The sequence below is a fragment of the Acartia tonsa genome, chromosome 12, assembly GCF_053477335.1.
Source record: "Acartia tonsa isolate MP-2025a chromosome 12, ASM5347733v1, whole genome shotgun sequence".
Classification (NCBI taxonomy): domain Eukaryota; kingdom Metazoa; phylum Arthropoda; class Copepoda; order Calanoida; family Acartiidae; genus Acartia; species Acartia tonsa.
Genome location: NC_137271.1, coordinates 40,270,280 through 40,290,486, shown reverse-complemented (window position 1 = coordinate 40,290,486; position 20,207 = coordinate 40,270,280). Strand labels below are relative to the sequence as shown.

The window sequence follows — 20,207 nt, the reverse complement described above, 5'->3', positions numbered from 1 at the left end:
GTAGAATATGAGGAAAATAGTAAGATTTTTCTGTCTGAAGCTTAAGATCCCAGGAATGGTTGGTCTAATTAGCAAGAATTAGCTAAATTATCTGAGACAAAGGAAGGATATGTGATGAGAAGGAAGACTTAGAGGGAATAAGGTAGATTTTCTTAGAATAAGGAAGAATATCTTATAATAAGGTAGATTTTCTTAGAATAAGGAAGAATATCTTAGAATAAGGTAGAATGTGGGGGAACAAGGTAGATTTTCTTAGAATAAGGTAGAATGTGGGAGAACAAAGTAGATTTTCTTAGAATAAGGAAAAATTTCTTAGAATAAGGTAGAATGTGGGGGAACAAGGTAGATTTACTTAGAATAAGGAAGAATATCTTAGAATAAGGTAGAATGTGGAGAAACAAGGTAGATTTTCTTAGAATAAGGAAGAATTTCTTAGAATAAGGTAGAATTTCTTAGAATAAGAAAGAATTTGGGGAAATAAGGTAGATTTACTTAGAATAAGGAAGAATATCTTAAAATAAGGTAGAATGTGGGGGAACAAGGTAGATTTTCTTAGAATAAGGAAGAATTTCTTAGAATAAGGTAGAATTTCTTAGAATAAGAAAGAATTTGGGGGAATAAGGTAGATTTACTCAGAATAAGGAAGAGTATCTTAGAATAAGAAAGAATTTGGGGAAATAAGGAAGATTTACTTAGAATAAGGAAGAATATCTTAGAATAAGGTAGAATGTGAGGGAACAAGGTAGATTTTCTTAGAATAAGGAAGAATTTCTTAGAATAAGCTAGAATTTCTTAGAATAAGAAAGAATTTGGGGGAATAAGGTAGATTTATTAAACATGGTTGTAATAGTGAGGAAAAGGAAGAATTTCTAAGAGCTAGGAAGAATTTGTAAGATGGTGGACAGAGGTCACCTTCCTTTAGTGAGAATTTGTAAGATAGTGGACAGAAATCACCTTCCTTACTGAGAATTTGTAAGAAAAAGGAAAGGAAATAGCCTTCCTATACCCAAGGAAGGCAATTTCTGTCCTTTTAAGGAATGACTTCATTTCCTTCATATGATCCAATATTTTATACACAACTGCACAATAGTCAATATTTAATTAGATACACTGTTAAAAATCTAAACCCTAATTTTAGCAATGTTTTTGAAAGATTTTTTTTTTGAATTTAGAGGATTTTTTCTTCAAAATGGTTATTTTCAGCCCAGTAATCTATTTAATTCCTTTTTAACAAAAAAATTTAACTTTTGTAATTTTTACAGTGACATAGAGGGAATTCTCACCAAGTTATTAATAAATCATAATTGCATAATTTAAATATTTTATAGGATACATTTTATTCTAGAAATTAATAATTAAACAAAAAATCTAATAAATAATTGATATGCTAAATAGTGAAATACAAATGAAAGTGAATATTTTAATAATATATAGTTGTACTTATTATATGCCACAGGTTTTACAAAATAATTAAATTATGAAGAACAATTCTACCAGTTTATACATTATGATTTTATAATTTAAAATAATGGATATGTTTTTAAGTTCTTGGTTTATTATCGAATTATTATAAAGCTGTGATAATAATTTTAAAATTCTACTTTACAGTATAAAACCTTTGTTTATTTGCACTTTTTATCTTTGGTAAATAATTATAAGCAAAATTAATATCATGTTTTAAAAGTCTATTACAATGCAATGCAGAGTTAAATAAATAATTTTAGTGCTTTTTTTCTACCAGAAAGAATGCTAATATTCTAACAAAAGTTAACAAGATGAATTTAAATATTCATTATAATGAATTTTGAGAATCTTTCGATGTACAAGAAACCTTTTTAAATTAAATGACTACAAAACACTTTAATGATAAAGGAACACTTGATTATTATTGCACAACATTAAGAAAATGAGATCAGTAGGTTAGAGAAGAATTTTGGAATAATTTAATCTACCCTCCAATATTTTCAAGCTACCATTAGCAATATTGGTATGGGAGGTAAAATTATTTTATTTTCCATATGTCCTATCTCTGTGTGTCTAATACTAGTTACTTCAGATCATAAATACACTGTAAACATGAATTCCTGTATAAGAAACTATTGTAGCACTTTTCTTGTGTGTTCCTTTCAAATATAACCTAAAGCTCAGAATACTTCTGAAAATTCATAGATAGTTTGGCATATTGAATTTAATAGCATACAAAATATGCTCTGAAGTAGCTCTACTAAGAGTTTCATACATAGGAATTTCTTTTAAAATCTACCATAAAAAATTCATACAAAATGCTGAAACAAAAGAAAAATATATATAATTGCACATCTTAGAGATGATTGGATGCCACACTTGAGATATTTATTGCACAGAGGTACCACAGTAAAATTTACAAATACATTTTCAAAATATTATCAGGTCAGAAATATGAAATCTTATTTGGAGTAACTACAATAGCCCATTTTTGCTGGGCCTTAGTTTTACTATTACAGTTTATCATTATTAAACTAGCAAAAAATCTAAAAAAAAAATACATAGGAAGAGAGTAACACATAAAAAAGCATTAAAAGAAATTGCAAATTTATCTAATAGACAAAGACCAAAGTGTCTTTAAAATGAGGGATTATCCATCTCTTTTTTAGGGGTTTTCTTTCCCACTTCTCCCTCATTTTTATGACGTCACATGCTGATTTATAAGACACTTTGGTCTTTGTCATTTAATACTGCATATGTCTGACCTGATCCATAGATTCTATAAATAATTTGCATGATTAACTAAAAGCTCATCAAAAAATTTTAAAAAAAAGCCTAAGACTGTGAAGATGAAAATAAAATAAGACTAGAACTGGTTTATAAGTAATAGTATCACCAGTAAAAGAACAAAATAAACTAATAAAAACTAAAATATAATATAATTTAAAGATCTAAAAACACTATTTCAACTTAATAGTAATCAACTCAGGAGTTTGTGATTAATCAATTTCACTTTTCACTTTGAACTGTTTTGATATTATTTTACTACTATTATAGGCAGATTTATTTACAAATTTCAAGTTTGTTTTATACATAGTGTATAATTCTGATCACAGATGTCTATAGTGTATTATATTCATGATGCAAATGAGATATGTTTATTTTTCACTTTAACTGATATTTTTTGATATTTTAATAAGCGCTTATACTGGAACTTCATTTTTAATAATTTTGGAGGGACATTTTGATATATAAAAAAGAATATTATTCAATAGCTTGTAATTGGTCTTTAGAAACATTTTGTTTTGTTCATAATAGAAATCTTGGCCCAAAATGGGTTTAAAATTCCTATTTTATTTTTATTGCTGTGCACTCTGCCCGGTTTATTGTCATGATTGTTGGTTCATAAAAGCGGAGAAGGGAAAGTTTTGATTGTGTTGGTGGTGATGCTGGAGAACCTAAAATGATACATTTTTAAAATACAGCTAGTAAACTATAGATAGCACAAAAGGAATAGTAATATCTTTGAAAAAATAGGCTTTCTAATAAAATGCATAAATTTGATTTGATTTGGTTTATTCGATTATTACAGGGTACAACTAATACACTGAAATATCTATTTATCAAAACGTGCCGACACACAATATTGATGATTTTTGTCGACTATAAGTGACATTCTACAATGTGTCAATAGCTGACATATTACTTGCCATTGTTCAAATGAAATCGTTGTTTATTACTTCGACTATGTCAATAAAAGTAGCCAAAGCTTATATATTTTCGACTGCATGTTAATATAATAAATACATGAAATTATGAATATGAACTTCCATAAAAAATAAGAAGCATTTTGGAGGATTTTTTGTTACCTGGCTGAGTGCTGACTGCTAGTGAGGCAGCCCGGGACCACCCTGAGCTGCAAATTTCATCCGCTTCTGCTTCTGCCGCTGGTTGCAGAACCACACCCGCACAACATTCTTTTTCAGGTCGAGTTTTTCGGCAATGGCGGCGATTTTTTCGCCGCTCGGCCGCGGCTGCACCGCAAAGTAGGCCTCAAGGGAGCGTTTTTCGGGCGCAGCGATGGAGGTTCGTTTGCGCTTTTTTTCGCCGGGTGGAAGAAGGCCACTACTTATGTCAAGATCTCGCCTGAAATAAAATCAAAATCATGTTTGTTATTGACTCAGTGATAGGGAAAAAAAAATTGTATATATCATACCAATTGTGATAAACAAAATTTGCATTTATATTGGCGAATTTAAACATTTTAAATATTCTAGAATGATGTAATAACAAGTACATTAACTATTTTTTAATGGGGGAGGGTGAGGATACGAGGTCTAGGATCATTATGATTTATAGGACCATTCCACACTGTATATGATTTTATTGTTATTCTTTTAAATATCTTATGATGAAATTTGCTTTTCTGTCTTTCATTACTTTTTTCATATACAAATTTCTTAGTTCTTGCTGATTTTTTTTCTATTTGTCCCCATACCTATGTATATACATATTTATATACCAAACAATACATCTATCTATTTGTATTCATCTATCTTTTGATCAATATACCTTCTTATGCATCCACTAATCTAAATATCTATCTATCTGTGTATCTGCTTACCCATACCTGGCGGCCTCCGCCTCCTCCAGCCAGGCCATCAGAACTGGTTTCAAAGCAATCATGTTGTTGTGGGATAAGGTCAAGGATTCAAACCTGGAATAAATAATTAATAATCAGTCTATTTTACAGACAACCAACTCTATTAAGATTTTTGGATGGCTCTGACGAGTGTTCTTATGAGCTAATACATTTGTCTAACTCTTACAAGTAAAGAAAAACTTCAAAAAACCTTATAATTGTTACATCTACTACCTGGAATCAAATATTTAACTATGATTTATATCGAAATTAAGGGTATTCTATTGCCTTACGACTTCATATTCAAACTGACTTTTTAAGTAAACAACATTTAAGTTTTATTAGAGTAGGAATGGAACAGACAACACTTTACGCCTTGGCTGCAATGACAAGCAAGGATGAAGGAGGGGGTAAATGGGTGATTATCACCCTATCAAAACAATATCTATAAACCCATAAGTTCCAAGCCCTAGGTTTTTTCGAATCAGCAAATGTTTTGATAAATCATAACCACATTTTGTCTTTCAACCTCTTACTTAACCAGAAAGTTTTAAGCTTGGACGTCCTTGCTAGTGACATTTATGTTTGCTTACCTACAAATGGTGGACTGTGACAAGGCTCCTACTCCAGGAAGTTTAAGATTTGCCAGGGCTTTGCCAACATCACTCTGTGTCACTCCCAGCTTAATCCGTCGCTGCTTGAATCTTTCTGCAAAGGCCTCTAACTCTCTAAAGCATAGGTTGTGTGATTTTTTGTGGTATACATTGCAACAATAGCTTCAAGATTCGAATAAAAAGTTGTAATCAGATGAAAAGTAAAGATTTAATTATTTTAGTCTTATTTTAGTTTACATATTTGCAAATTATAAGAATGAGAACTAAACAGGAATTGGTCTATCAAATTTTCATTTTCCCATCCGCGGATAACTTTTTGTTATACCATATAATACTTATGTATCAGTAATTTGTATTTTCCACCAAAGTGTCTATCGAGCACTGTCCCCCCCTCTCCACTTCATAATTTTAAATAAATTGATGATAAGAAGTAGGTAGTCTATTTTCCTATGCCTAACCCCTCCGAGAGGCTCTAACCTTGTGGGGCTACTCAGTACCCAATATAACCTAACCTAACCCGACCTAAAGCAATTTTCAAACTATTCAAAACTAGGGAGGGATGTTAATTTGCTCGACAAGGTACTTTCAGGAAAACTTAATTTTTATTTACCTCGGATCTGTCTCCATATCTTGCATAGTCATGGCGGCCACATGGTGGGGGTGGTGAGGGTGGTGGGGGTGCAGGGGGTTGTGAGGGGACATCATACCCTGGTGGCTCTATATACATACATTATTAGTTCGATGGATAGAGAGATAAATAGATAGGCAGATAGATAGAGGGGGTTGTGAGGATACATTATACCCTGGTGGCTCTATATACATACATTATTAGTTCGATAGATAGATAAATAGACTGATAGATAGATTAAAGAATAGATAGACATTAGACTATAAAAGTTGGAAAGATTTTTAATCAATATAATAGATTTGAAATCTGCATAAAATTTTAAGGATTTTTTATAAAATTCGTTTTTTATATAATTCTTTATTTAATGGCGCAAATACGATTTAAGTTAATAAATTTTGACCAATAGGATAGCTGGATTGGAAACTACCTACGCTCTAATTGGTTGAATGATGTACGTCACTTAAGCTTCTCCAATCAGAGCGCAGATAGTTTTCAATCCACCAATCAAAGATCTTAAAATTATTTAACTTAATTTGTATTTGCGCCTTTAAATAAAGAATTATATAAAAAACGAATTTTATAAAAAATCCTTAAAATTTTATGCAGATTTCAAATCTATTATATTGATTAAAAATCTTTCCAACTTTTATAGTCTAATAGACATAAAGATAGAAAGATAGACAGACATATAGAAAGGCAGACACATGGAAAGAAGGTAGATATATAGATAGATAGATACCTGGTACATAGACATACATAGTTGTGTATGTAGGATCTCCCACAGAGGTTGCAAGACATGGTACAAAGATAGACAGACATATAGAATTTAGATAGATAGACATATAGATATATAGATACCTGGTACATAGACATAGTTGTATAGGTAAGATTTCCAAGACTATATAGATAGATAAACAGAAAGATAGTCAGAAAGACAGATATATAGATAGATACCTGGTACATAGACATAGTTGTGTATGTAGGATCTCCCATAGAGGTGGCAAGACTGGGCATTCCCCCTCCACCTCCCAACATGTCAAGGGACATATCATGACCGTCCATCTAAAAATAATTTTTATTACAGCCAAATTTGTTTTAATATTTAGGTTTAAAAATTAAAATTTATATCATTTCAACAATTTTTTGGACACACCATCAAAAAAAACAATTACATGAAATAACTTTTTTCTCTTTTTTCATCTTGAAATTAAATTTTACCTCAACAAAAAAAAGTAATAAAGAAGATATTTAATGTATTTTAAATGTCAAATTTGTACATGTCGACCAGTAACATAATGTTTCTTTAATTTTACTAAATTATTTTCATTTTTATATTATTATAACAAAAAAAATATGGTTTAAATCCATTAATTTTGTTAAAGTATTTTAAAATTATAGATTTTTATGTTTTCAAAACTGATTTTCAATTGATATTTTACCTAATATCCTTTTTTGTAATAAAAAAAATCAGGTTACATTGTTTGAAACTAGAAAAAAGGGGGCGGAGAAAAAAAAAATTACTAAAGTTAGATTTTTTAATACATGCAATCTTGAATTCAAATTTAGGGGATGATTCTTTACATTTACTTTTTTCATTTTAAACATGAAACAATTTTGTATTTGTGTTTAAAGTTTATTTAGACTTATCTCATGATAAAACAAGGATGACAACATCCATAAGTAGTGAAGCTCAAATATTTTGAATGGATATCGGAAAAAGTTTAAAATAGGGAAGTGTCATACAACAAACATTAAACTTATCCTGAATAGGAATCGAGAAAATCACGAAAACCTAAAAATCTTGGAATCGATCTAGCATCGCAAATAACAGACAGTTTCAACTGTCTATCTTGAATAGGAGCTGAGAAAATCACGTTTCCCCCATAGCGATACGGACTTACGGACGGATAGACAAAGTGAATTATATAGTACCTTCGCTACTAAAAATACAAGATAACACATTTTTATGTAAACAAGTAGGGATAAAAAGTCGAAGATAACAAAATTTAATTAAATCAACTTTTTTTGACATTTTAAGTTTTAAACAATTGATTTTATTTGTTAGTTTTGTTCCTAACACAAAAATAAATAAATATATTAAAATAGAAATATTTTTAAGACACTATTGGGCAATTGTATAGGGTTCAAAATTTCTTGATTTTTTTGTACTTAAAAAGTTTGCACATTGCTTTAAAGATAGATATGTGCAGAGATTTTTTTTTGTCAATAATAAAAAAGAGGTTTAGTGAAATATCAAATTCATATTTCATACTTTAAGTGCTATTCAGTTTGCAAAATCAGTGCATTTAAGGTCAATACAGGAAAATATTTGAGCCAGGATTAATCATATAAGTTCTCAGATATTGATAATAGTTATTTATCCAATCTTATAAGAGACAGGCGACAGCCTTCCGCGAAAATGAAAATAAAAAATATAAGATTAAATCCTTCGGCCCAATAGGTCTAACAAAACTGTTTTTAATCTTATGATTTTATTTTGATATTCGTGAAAAATTGATTTTTGGATATGGCTTAGAACCGGCTCTAATCCAGCGGATATAAATCGGTTTGGAATCCATACTGAAAAAGAAATTACAAATATTCTCTATAATTGACCCTATGGTGCTATGAAATAAATAAGTAACTTTAAAAAGTGTCAAAAAAACAGCCATGTGACGTCATAAAAAAATAATGGAGATGAGAAGAGTAGAGGGAAATAAAACCCCTAAAAAAATATTGATAATCATTAATTTTTATGACGTCACATGGCTGATTTTTGAGACAGTTTGTAATGTTACAACAAATGAAAGTGTACTAACCACATGCTTCTGATCCTTAGTCCACCTGGAAACACCAAGGCAGGCCTCCTGGTACCACTACACACCAAAAAAAATAAAAACCACTCAAAATTGTGCATTTTTTAATTTCAATTTTTGTACACTAAAAAAAATAACTTTTTTTCTAGTTTTTTATACTTAAAACTTAATATTCTTAAAGTTGAAATTGTATTTTTTTATAGTGTACAAAAAACACAGCAAACAAATCAGTCAAATTGTGCATTGCTTAAATTTGTCTTTAAATTTAAGTGCAATTGTCATCAAAAGTACCATTTTGTCTTTCTTGAAATTTGGAAAATAATATTTAAAAAATGTGTTTTTAGACCTTGACACATAACATTTATTATTTATTTGTTTATCTTTCAAAAAAAAGTATAAAGATTACAAAGTGAATTTTTTTTTAATAAAAAAAAACAGTTTATTGATTAGTTTAAAAATAAAATAATAAATCACACAATACAAATGAAAATAATATAAAATTTCAAACAATATGAATATCATAATTTCCAATTTATTTGATTATAAAACTAATTAAACATTAATAGAATTTTGACCAAGTTTTATGAATTTTCCTAAATCTACATCTACAGGGTGAATTTGATTTTTTGTCACTTTTTGGTAGAATTTTTAAATTTAAAAAATATTAGATTACCCTAAATCAATTGATATATGATATAGGTGGATATATTGACAGGGGAAAATTAGTCGTCAATTTAGCTTGCTATTATGGACCTCTTTTATTGGTAGGAGGAGAGGGAATAGAGCAAAGGGAATGGATGGGAATTATTGTTATTTTAGCCAGCTGCAAGTATTACTTTACTAGAGTACATGAAAATCTAATGCAAGATCCAAGTAATAATACATCATTTCCTAAATCTATTTGCAAAATTTTGGCCAAAGTAATGTTTTCTAAATCTTTACTGATTCAGGCTTTATGTTGTTGGACACCCTGTACCATATTATATATTTGATTAAAGATAGCATGTACATAATTTTAAATAAAATTGGACCCATGTCCTAAATATATATAAATATACATATAAGTATATATGAGTCTATCAATATTAAATGAGTTCAATATTGTGTGATTTCATTTTATCAAAGTTTTATTTTAGATCTAACAGGGAAGATGATTTCCAGTATGGCTTCAAACCGATTAATATCCGCTTGATTAGAACTGGTTCTCAGCCATATTGCAAAATAATGTATAGCATAGTATTACAGACAATTTTTTACAATATTAAGATAATTCATAAAATTAATACCAGTTTTGTAAGACCGGGTCTTTGGCCCATCGGGCTAACATAACTGGTTATAATTTTACAGTTTTTATTTTAATATCCGTTGAAAGCTGTCTATAATACGATGCAGTAAAAAATATATTCCATCGTAATTTGATAGTCAAAGCAAACGTTTGCAAATTATATTTATAAAGTATTTGATGCAGAAAAGCTGCTCTATAACTAAGTTCCTTCTGTACATACAATAACTAAATGCCATGTAGTCCAAGAAACAAAATTTATTATTGTTGTTACTGAGCTACTTCTTGACATTATTTTTGAAAAGCTACTGTTTCATTATGAAAAAATAATGCATTTGTTGTGCTAATTTTGTGCTAGTGCATTTCTTTTTTTTCAAATTAACTTTTCAATAGTATTTTCTAATTAAACTTTACTTTCAAAAGGTAGAGTACGTGTTTGTAGTATGGAGTAAAGAAGAAAAAAATGAAATTCAAGTAAAAAAAAATAGTTTTATAAAGTCTTTTTTCTCCTTCCCACCATTATAAAGCACACAAAATTAAACTTTTTAAACTAGATGGCAAAATCTATTATTTAGCTAGTGAACCATTTTATAAACCATACAGCCTTCCAAATTTGTATCTTGTTTTTTAATGTTTCTGAGATTAAACATAAAACATTTTTTCTTCTAATAATAATAATTAAATTTAGGATGTAGGGTTTAATGGTTGGTAGACTGCGAAAAAAAAAGATTTTACCATCCACTTTTCTATCCTGTTATCAATATATCTATTATAGGTATACCTGTCTGGAAGGTGGGGCAGGGGAAGGCATTTGTGGGTACATCATATCCTGTTAAAGATAACATTGTTTTTACAATTCAGAAAATTTATAAATATAAAGCCAGGTATTGTCCAAGCATTTTGAGGGGGTAAAAAGCGGGGTTTCAAAGGTTTGGGGTGGGGGGGAATCTAAGGTATATTTTTTTTGTTTTTATATATAATTCATTTCGAGTTAAACATGAAACAAACTATGAATTTATGTTTTTTAAATGTTTAAAATAGATAAATTACGAATTAAGGAATATAAATCATGTACATTTAAAGTATGAGATATTATTTTTTGTTTTATAGAAACTCAAGAAAATCATTAGAAAAAAAAGTTGAGAGGGGGGGGGGGGTAAATGTGAGGTTTTAGAGTTTGTGGGGGATAATTAAACATCCCTTTGTCAATTTACCAACAGTCAATAATATCTAGAAAGAGTCAAAATTGAAGAAAAGGCAAAATAGATTTTTATTAAGCACACTTTTGGCCTACTTTATACTAGGTAGTACCTACAACCTTATCTGTAGAGTAGCTGCGCTTGTATTAATTATAAGCATGATTAATCTCATTTTTTGTGTTGTCTAATATGTAAAAAACATGCCTGTTTGATTGTGGGTATGGAGGGTGGTCCCCCGTGGCCCCCCAGGGAGGACATGGAGTCTCTGATGGAGGTGGGCACTGGGGTTACAGAGATTGGTCCAGGTGAGACGGGTTGCTGCAAAATAAAGATATATTATTTACTTTACCGGGATGGCACTTTTCACAACATACCTTGTTGTACTAATAATCATTATTCCAAAAATTAGATAGATAAGATAATTATATCATACAGAAATTTTTGGACTGACGGACTTTCTAGTAACGATTTTAGAGTTGTATTCTTTCTAAATAGTACCTAAATGTTTGAAAATGTTAGGATAATTCAGATTCTAATATGCCTAAATTTACGTTAAGAGCTATCCATTAGAAAGGGAAGGTCCCAACATAGTTATAGAAAAGCTTTTCAAGTTCACATGTTGATCTTCTTGATGTATGAATTAAGAGCAGGGCTCGGCAGCAGCGTGTCAGCAGACACATAGCCTCAAATTTAAACCCTATTGGATGCTTTGAAAAAATTGTTGAAAAGAGGAATTGTTATATTTAGGTCAGGTTTAGACTTCTAGCTGATTATTTAAAATTGTAAAAGGCTGAATAATTTCCCTGTGACTTACAGGCTGCTGCCGAGCCCTGATTAAAAGATTAATAAAAATTACCTCAAAATTTACTTTCATATCAATGGCTACAATACTTTCTCTGGAGAGAAGCTCGTTGTTTAAACCAGAAAATATCATCGCATCCTGAAAAAAATATTAAAATCAATTACTGCAAGAAACCTAGATCTACATTTGTATTGTCTTTAGTTTAGGTAAGAAAAGTTAGCACTTATCAATACACTATTATTACTACTTGGAACCTCTATCTAACATGTTCTTGTATTTGACAGCATATATATAAAATCTCTTTGAAACACAAAATAAGACATTTGCTATTTTTAATTATCCTTGCTAAAAAATAATTAAAAACAATTTTGTTCAGTTTAGTTTGTGAATGCAGGGATCTTAAGGGATAAGACAATTGACGATACATTAATATATTGGTTGTAAAGTTTGGACACTACTAGTTTGGTGCCAATCAATCAAAATTAATTAAAATTCCAATTTTTTAGGCCATCAAATAATGTGAATATAAAACTTTGGGTACCAGTGTAATTTACTGTCCAATGTACCCTCCCTCCCATGGTGCGTATGTGCAAAGTGTAATTATTGGCTTTCTAATTTGCTTCACTTGACCACTCTGCGGGGGGTTAAACATCCTTCCCTGTTAAGGGGGGAGGGGGGGATAGCGGATCGATTTTAATCATTCTAGGACCTTAATCATGAAACCTGTATGTTCATTGTTTGGTTCCACGGGAAAGATATATATATTCTGCAAACTAAATTAATTATAATCTTGCAAGGTTGGTGTTTATATTTTTGTTTAGTATCCCCTTGTCCCAATTTATTTCCTAACAAAAGATTAATACTACATGTTTTAAATAGATTGATTCTTACATTCTTTTTAAAACAGTAACTATCATTTTATTTTTTTGCATAACAAGCGGTTGTGCCTTTAGCATCTAGGGTATCTGTCTTCAAAGGGGTAAGAAGGGGAGGGGAATAGTAACCTAAAACCAGCCATGGGTTAAATCTAAATTAAGATAGTCTTAAACCATCCTGAGACCTCAAAGAAGAGAACTCAATCAGTTTAGTAATTAAATCTTCAGCTTCAGATAAAAAAAAACTTTACTACTATATAATAGGAAGATTACTAGGAGAAGATTTTTTCTGTGTTTTGTCAATTTTTTCAACCAATATTGAAGACAATAAAGACTTTTTTATTTATGATTGCAATTTCTGCATTTTTGATTTAAACAAAGCAATTAACAATTAAGGTTGTAATAAATAAGGTTTACTATTGTTTTTATAGTAAAATAGATTAGTCAATTTCTTGTGTAGAAAATTACAAAAATACCCTAATAAATCATACTTAATTGTCTCTGGTAAAAAAGTCAATAATAAACTGGTTAAACTTAAAAGCATTTAATGACTTAAATTTGTATTGGTTATGTTGACAACCTTTTAACCTTACATTTACTTCAATACTACTTCCAATACTAGCAGCTGCGCTAGGGGCTCTGGATGGAATGTCAAGGAGTGGGAAGAAAAATAGCTTTAAACCATCCCGGGGCCTATGTGAAGCTCAATTGAAATAGAGAACTCATTTTGTTCAGTAGTTCTCGAAATCTAAAGCTAAAGACAAAAAGACCTTATTATTTTATATAATAGGATAATTAATGAAAAAAAAAGAATATTGTTTAAAAGAAACAATTTGAATTATCGAAAAAATTAAAATTAGATGATGGTATTAACAGCATTTAATATGTATGGATTTCTGTCACTCAAACTTGTTTTTTGTTGATTTAATAAGAGACTAAAGTCTAATTGGGAAGTAGGTAAAATAAAGCCTGTATAAATATAAGTCAATATAAAATCAAAATTTTAGCAGAGCTATATAATTTTAATATTTGCTAAATGATTATATGATATAATATACGTAAAAAAGTGCATATGTTTGTTTATTAGAGCGTAGTTTTTCTTAAGCTTATTCTTTGCTTGTTTGTTTTGTGAATAAAAGGACCTTTATTGAGGGTATTTAACCCTTACAGATCGGGGGGGGGGGGGTCATATTGACCCCCCCCTCTATTTTTTCAATGTCATTTTTTTTGTAGGTAAGATAGAGAGTTGTGACTTCATGACTTTTTAAGTTTAGTAATTATACGTCGGCAAGAGTTGATTTTATTAGGATATCTGGTCTGTGTCGGTCGTGGTGTCCGGTCAAAGTCGGTTGGGTAGCACCAAAATCAAAAAAAAATTCTAAATAAATCTTAATTTTTACATTATGACTTTGTATATAAGGTAGAAGCCTAAAATTTTTTTGGTGAATACTGAGATATCAATGACCTTATGAGAAAAGTGGTGTTATGACCGTTTGACCGCACCCTGACCGACTTTATGACCGATTTTTGTCCGGCTTTTACTACAGACATATATCATGAATATCGTGGCTTCTATTACAGCTAGAGACCTATAAATTTTTTTGGTAAATCCTTGAGCAATAATAAACAGAAAAAAATATTAATTGGCGCCGCCAACCGCCTTTTTACCGCCGTAACCGCCGAAAATAACGGTTTCCGTTATTTGCCGTTTTTTGGCGATGATCAGAAAAAGTAATTTTTTTGTTATGAAAAGTAAAAGTTCGTCCTAAAATTTGGTCATCCTAGCTGTAAAATTGGCCGCTCTACAGCTGTTTTAAAATTTAGCGGCTGGCCGCTAAAAAGCGGCTAAGGAGCGGCCTGGCCGCTATGACTAGAAAAAGTAATTTTCTCTAAAAATACACATGAACCACCAGAAAAAAATTTTACGTCTTTATCTGTAACAGAAGCCGAGTTAGAGGGGGGGGTCAATATGACCCCCCCCCCCCCCCCGATCTATTAAGGTGGGAATAGGGGCCCGATCTGTAAGGGTTAAGGATTTTAGCGTGCTTTATCTCGTGCCTTTTTGATATTCCTAACCCTGCGGGGCCTATACCTGCGGTATCTTAACCCTATGAGTCTACAGTGTATCCTATATAACCTAATCTAAACTTATAACAAACGAAAATCTTCTTTTACATTTTTAAAAGTCAAAAGTGCTCGAAGAGGTAATTTTAAGAAAACCGTGAACTATTTGCTGTTAACTTGTCTACATTTTGACTCGATTAAATCTAGACATAAAATAATAGTATCGATTTAAAACTTCTTTATTTCTTATAAAAATAATTTTTGTAACTCAAATTTTACCACGTTGATTTTTTTTTAACTCTCTTTTGATAATAATTTGGTATATGATTTAATTTTCCTATTATCCTGATATCTGGAATTAATGATTCCTGGGTCGATTATGCAATTTGGGATAACAAAGTGATGTAAGTTAGAATTAGCTGCGCTAGTTTAGATTCAACTGTGTTCGTGCAATGAAATTAAAGCAAAATTGGTAACCTCATAGGTTTTCACTAAAATAAGGGGGAATGATAATTTATTTGCTTTGTATCGCTGTAAGAGGTCATTTTGTGTAATAATATATGTTAGCAATTAGTTATGATATATTGCAAAAGATATAACAAATCAAGTTAAAATCAGGGAGGGAGGGGACATGTTACACTAGTCCCCAAAGTTTATAAAAACTTTTCTCATTGGTCAGCTGAATAACTTTGGAGACTTTTACTGAATTTTCATTGGTTGGTTCATTTAATTGAGTGTCCGAACGTTTCAACCACTAATTGTAATCTACAGATTGGGACATTTTTCGTATCATCATTGGATATGTACATCAATTTATCGTCCATTGTCTTATCCCAATAAACCCTGGGTAAAAATTGTCTGTATAAGATAGTTAAAATATATTTTCAATGGCACTTACAGTTAACAATTAACATACAAGATACTCAAAAATGGCTAGTTTTAGTCTATTTTCTAGGCGGTGATCAATTTTTTATTCGGTATATAAAATAAGGTATAACATATTTATATTTTTAGTAGCGAAGCTACTCTGTGAATAAAAATGTCCGTGCGTCTGGAACGGGGAATCTAGGTTTATATGATTTTTTATGACACTGATTATCTGCTATATAACTTACTTTAATCATCGGTCCATCTACAATTTTTTTTCTTCGCTACTGATGGATGTTGTCATCCTTGTTTATTTCTATCTATAAGAGAACGATATCTATCTGTTTGTCTGTCTGTTTGTTTGTCTGTAGTGAAGGATCTCGCTAACCGCTGAACCGATCGGGTTCTCCTTTACAGGGTAGCTTCTCATAGGTCCTGGAAAGGTTTATAACTATTTTCTTGGGGGGTGGGACACCCCCAACCCCCCCAAATAATGAAAAAAATTTAAATTTTTTCTTTTAAATCTAAAATACGAAAAATTGGTTTGATTGAACCTCTAGATTGATTGAGGCTAGGGGCGAAGCCGCTAGTTTTACATATGGTAAATCATAGCAATAAACCACCAAATGAAAACCTAACCATAACTTATAATTCCCCTATTCTAATAATTATAGATAGAGCAACTGTTAACCCTTTTGTTAATAAAAATCAGTGTTATATGGTCAATATATCATAATCTATTCCACACCAATTAATTATAAAATATAACAATTTTGTAAAAAATAAAATATGTAGTATAAAGTAATTTAAAATATTAAGTTAAAAATCTTTGAATTTTTAGCAGATGCTCTATAATAGACGGGTTTTAAGCTATTGTGATAGGAATGTTAATAATGATTAGAAGACTGTAATTCAAATTTTGGATCATGGAAAGAAAACGAAGTAGTTGGTTTCGTCGTAATTTCACAGTAGTCTTTCTACTATTTCTAGGCTCTAACCCCTACTAGGGGCAATCATTAACATTTACCTAACCCAACCTAACCTAAAATAATCTATCAAAAGCTACTGTGAAAATATAACGAAACCCGCCACTTCGTTTTATTTCCATGATTCTATTTTTTTATGGTTTCCTATGCCTAAATCTTTGTCTACCTTGTATGTTATTCCCCTAATGATTTGAACCCTCGTATAATTGCTATATGAAGACAATTATTATTATAACCATATTGCGGTCAATAATAGACAATTAAACACTATAAAAAAATAGACGATTTTTCACAACAAAAAAGTCATATCTAAATAATTTATTCATTTTGATTATAACTATTTTTCCCTCCAAATTAGGCTCCTAAAAATAATCACTCTTATTTCATAACATAAATTAAGACTAATTAATTAAAAATAATCTTAGAATGTATTAATTTAGGGTTTGGTTGAGCTAAGTTAGGTAAGGGCTAGTGTCACGAATAGGATAAGATACCTCCAGTGAGGCCTAGAAACATCCTTTCTCAATAATAAAAAAGGATATTTTTTAGTAGTAATTTAAAAATAAAGTTTTTTTTGACAGTGCATTGTATTAATAGATATGATATATTCACTTTTGTCGACAGGTGCCTTATAGCCATATTCTTGATTTCATTTTATCATACCATTTTTTAGTAGCGAAGATACTCTATAATTCCAACTTGTAGAAATGTTATAGTGCAATTTATTAGGATACTTTTTTTTTAAATTAACAAGCAAGCAATGAACCCTTTATCGCGCTTTGCTACTTTTTTTAATCGCAGCAACTCTTTTAGTAGAAAAATACTGTGCTTTGAATTTTAGAAAATCACAGCAAAAACAATATATTAAACAAATAAGAACAATCAACTATTATACCGTATGGAAATTATCTTGTTATAGGATATCTCTATTTCTAAAAAGAAAGCAACAATAATGACAACATCCATAAGTAGCAAAGCGTAAAAAAAGTTGATGGACAAAAGTAAAAAAAGAGTGATAAAGCAGATGTTCATTATCATGAAAATAGATATAAAAAGTCACGAAACCTTGTAAGGGGAGAAAGTCGCTCAAAAAATTAGCATGTGACGTCATAAAAATGAGGGAGATGAGAGGAGAAGTGGGAAAGAAAACCCCTAAAATAGAGATGGACAATTCCTCATTTTTATGACGTCATATGCTGATTTTTTGGGCGACTTTCTTCCCATACCGAAACCATTTTGCATAAAATATTTAATGGTCTATTTTAGCTTAACCAAAGGCTAACGGTCCAAGTAAATTATATAACTTTAATGCTCATTGGTACAGAGAATCTTCACAAAAATTCCAGAAGCCTGTCTCTTCCCAAAATGTATCTAACAGACGGACAGACGGACGGACTGGCATTTCAATTAAAGAGTAGCTTCGCCAATAAAATGTAGTTAAATGAAGAAATATAAGGGGGGAAGTGTCATTAGTTTGGATAGATTAATTATGTTCATACTATAATCAAGGCAAATTTTGACCATATGTATAGATACACCAAAATTATATACTGATAATATCAATCATATTTCCTTGTATAAAAGTAATAAAATGTCTGTTCGTTTGTTAGTACAAGATGATCTCACTTATCATTAGACCGTTTTTAGAAATTTTGGGAAAGAGTCCATAAACCCTCCAAATAGTAATTTCTCTTTCCTCCCCAAAGAAATTCTGTACTTATTCTTTAATAGCTGGAAGTCTAAATCGGACCCAAATATAGCAATTCCTATTTCAAAAAATTCAAAGCATCCAAACGGGTTTAAATTTGAGTACTAGTTGCGGCTGTAGAGCCTTGGAATACCAATAAAACTTTTCTATGATTAGAGTCAGTCAGTCCGTACGTTCGTATAGCTGTTATAAATATTTAAGGCGAGTTAGAATTGTCCTATCGATTTCAAATTGTGTATGATAATTTATATAACAATACAGGTATATTTTAAAATGATTGCAACTCTATATAAATTATAAGAAAGTCATTGGCTCATTCAAAACAATAAATTATTTAAAAATTTAGTTTGAGCACAATATTTTAAATGATATAATTATGCTAATCATCTGATTTCTAGGACGATTAGGTACTATGTTATAAATGCAGCATATCTATATTTGTTTCGTTGAGCTTCCTTTCTTTGGATGTTGTCATCCTTGTATTTGATATGTATGTTGTCCAAATACTGTATTGAATAATTTATATCATTGATGGACATTTAATAAGATTATACAATAATTACTAAATCTAGTACATCACAAATACATCTATCTATCTATCTTTCTATGTATGTATGTGATTATTAATCTATCTATTTATTTATCTGTATATCTATCTATTTATCTATCTATCTGACTATTTATCTATTTGTCTATCTATCTATCTATCTATCTATCTAACTATCTGCCTGTCTATTAATCTATCTATCTATCTGTCTGTCTATTTATCTATATATCTATCTATCTGTCTATCTATCTGTCTATCTATCTGTCTATCTATCTGTCTATCTATCTGTCTATCTATCTGTCTATCTATCTGTCTATCTATCTGTCTATCTATCTGTCTATCTATCTGTCTATCTATCTGTCTATCTATCTGTCTATCTATCTGTCTATCTATCTGTCTATCTATCTGTCTATATATCTATCTATCTGTCTGTCTATTTATCTATATATCTATCTATCTGTCTATCTATCTGTCTATCTATCTGTCTATCTATCTGTCTATCTATCTGTCTATCTATCTGTCTATCTATCTGTCTATCTATCTGTCTATCTATCTGTCTATCTATCTGTCTATCTATCTGTCTATCTATCTGTCTATCTATCTGTCTATCTATCTGTCTATCTATCTGTCTATCTATCTGTCTATCTATCTGTCTATCTATCTGTCTATCTATCTGTCTATCTATCTGTCTATATATCTATCTATCTGTCTATCTATCTGACTATCCTTCTGTCCATATATATATATATCTATCTATTTATATATCTAACTATCTATCTATCAATCTATCTGTCTGGGTAAGATTATAATTGGATTGTACAAACTAGTCATCTACAAACTTTTCCTCCAATAATAGTAATCAAATGGGGTTATATGGTTGGTCATGATTAATTTATCGTCCTTGCCCTATTCCTGGGCTCCTAATGATTACTACAGAATGCAACATGTCTAAAATTAGATGAATGGGTTATAACTCAAGGAGGGAGGGGACATTGAACTTGTAAATTATTATAGAATCCAAAGTTTTATAAACACATTCTCTCATTCTTTGGCTTAGAAGCTTTGAAGTCTTTTTAATTGATTCTTCATTGGTTGGTTTAAATTAGCAGATTCTTAACTTTACTACAAATATAAAATCATCATAAAAAAATTCAGTCGTCTATCTTGAATAGCTACCGAAAATTAATGTTTCCTCCATACCTTATCTAATGGA

At 30.3% G+C, this 20,207-nt stretch overlaps 1 protein-coding gene across 1 annotated transcript in view; it reads right to left on the bottom strand.

Moving 5' to 3' along the window:
- Positions 1-2,042: 2,042 nt before the first annotated feature.
- The window catches only part of LOC145333726 (inhibitory POU protein-like), a 45,320-nt gene continuing 27,155 nt past the window's right edge, over positions 2,043-20,207 (bottom strand). Inside the window, exons 2-11 of the mRNA XM_080178932.1 lie at positions 12,002-12,085; positions 11,350-11,463; positions 10,728-10,775; positions 8,668-8,724; positions 6,803-6,910; positions 5,831-5,937; positions 5,200-5,334; positions 4,595-4,681; positions 3,834-4,110; positions 2,043-3,422 (exon numbers count right to left, since the gene is read on the bottom strand). Coding sequence (XP_080035058.1) covers positions 3,852-4,110; positions 4,595-4,681; positions 5,200-5,334; positions 5,831-5,937; positions 6,803-6,910; positions 8,668-8,724; positions 10,728-10,775; positions 11,350-11,463; positions 12,002-12,085 — 999 coding nt within the window. The 3' untranslated portion in view covers positions 2,043-3,422; positions 3,834-3,851. The remainder of the gene's footprint in view (positions 3,423-3,833; positions 4,111-4,594; positions 4,682-5,199; positions 5,335-5,830; positions 5,938-6,802; positions 6,911-8,667; positions 8,725-10,727; positions 10,776-11,349; positions 11,464-12,001; positions 12,086-20,207) is intronic.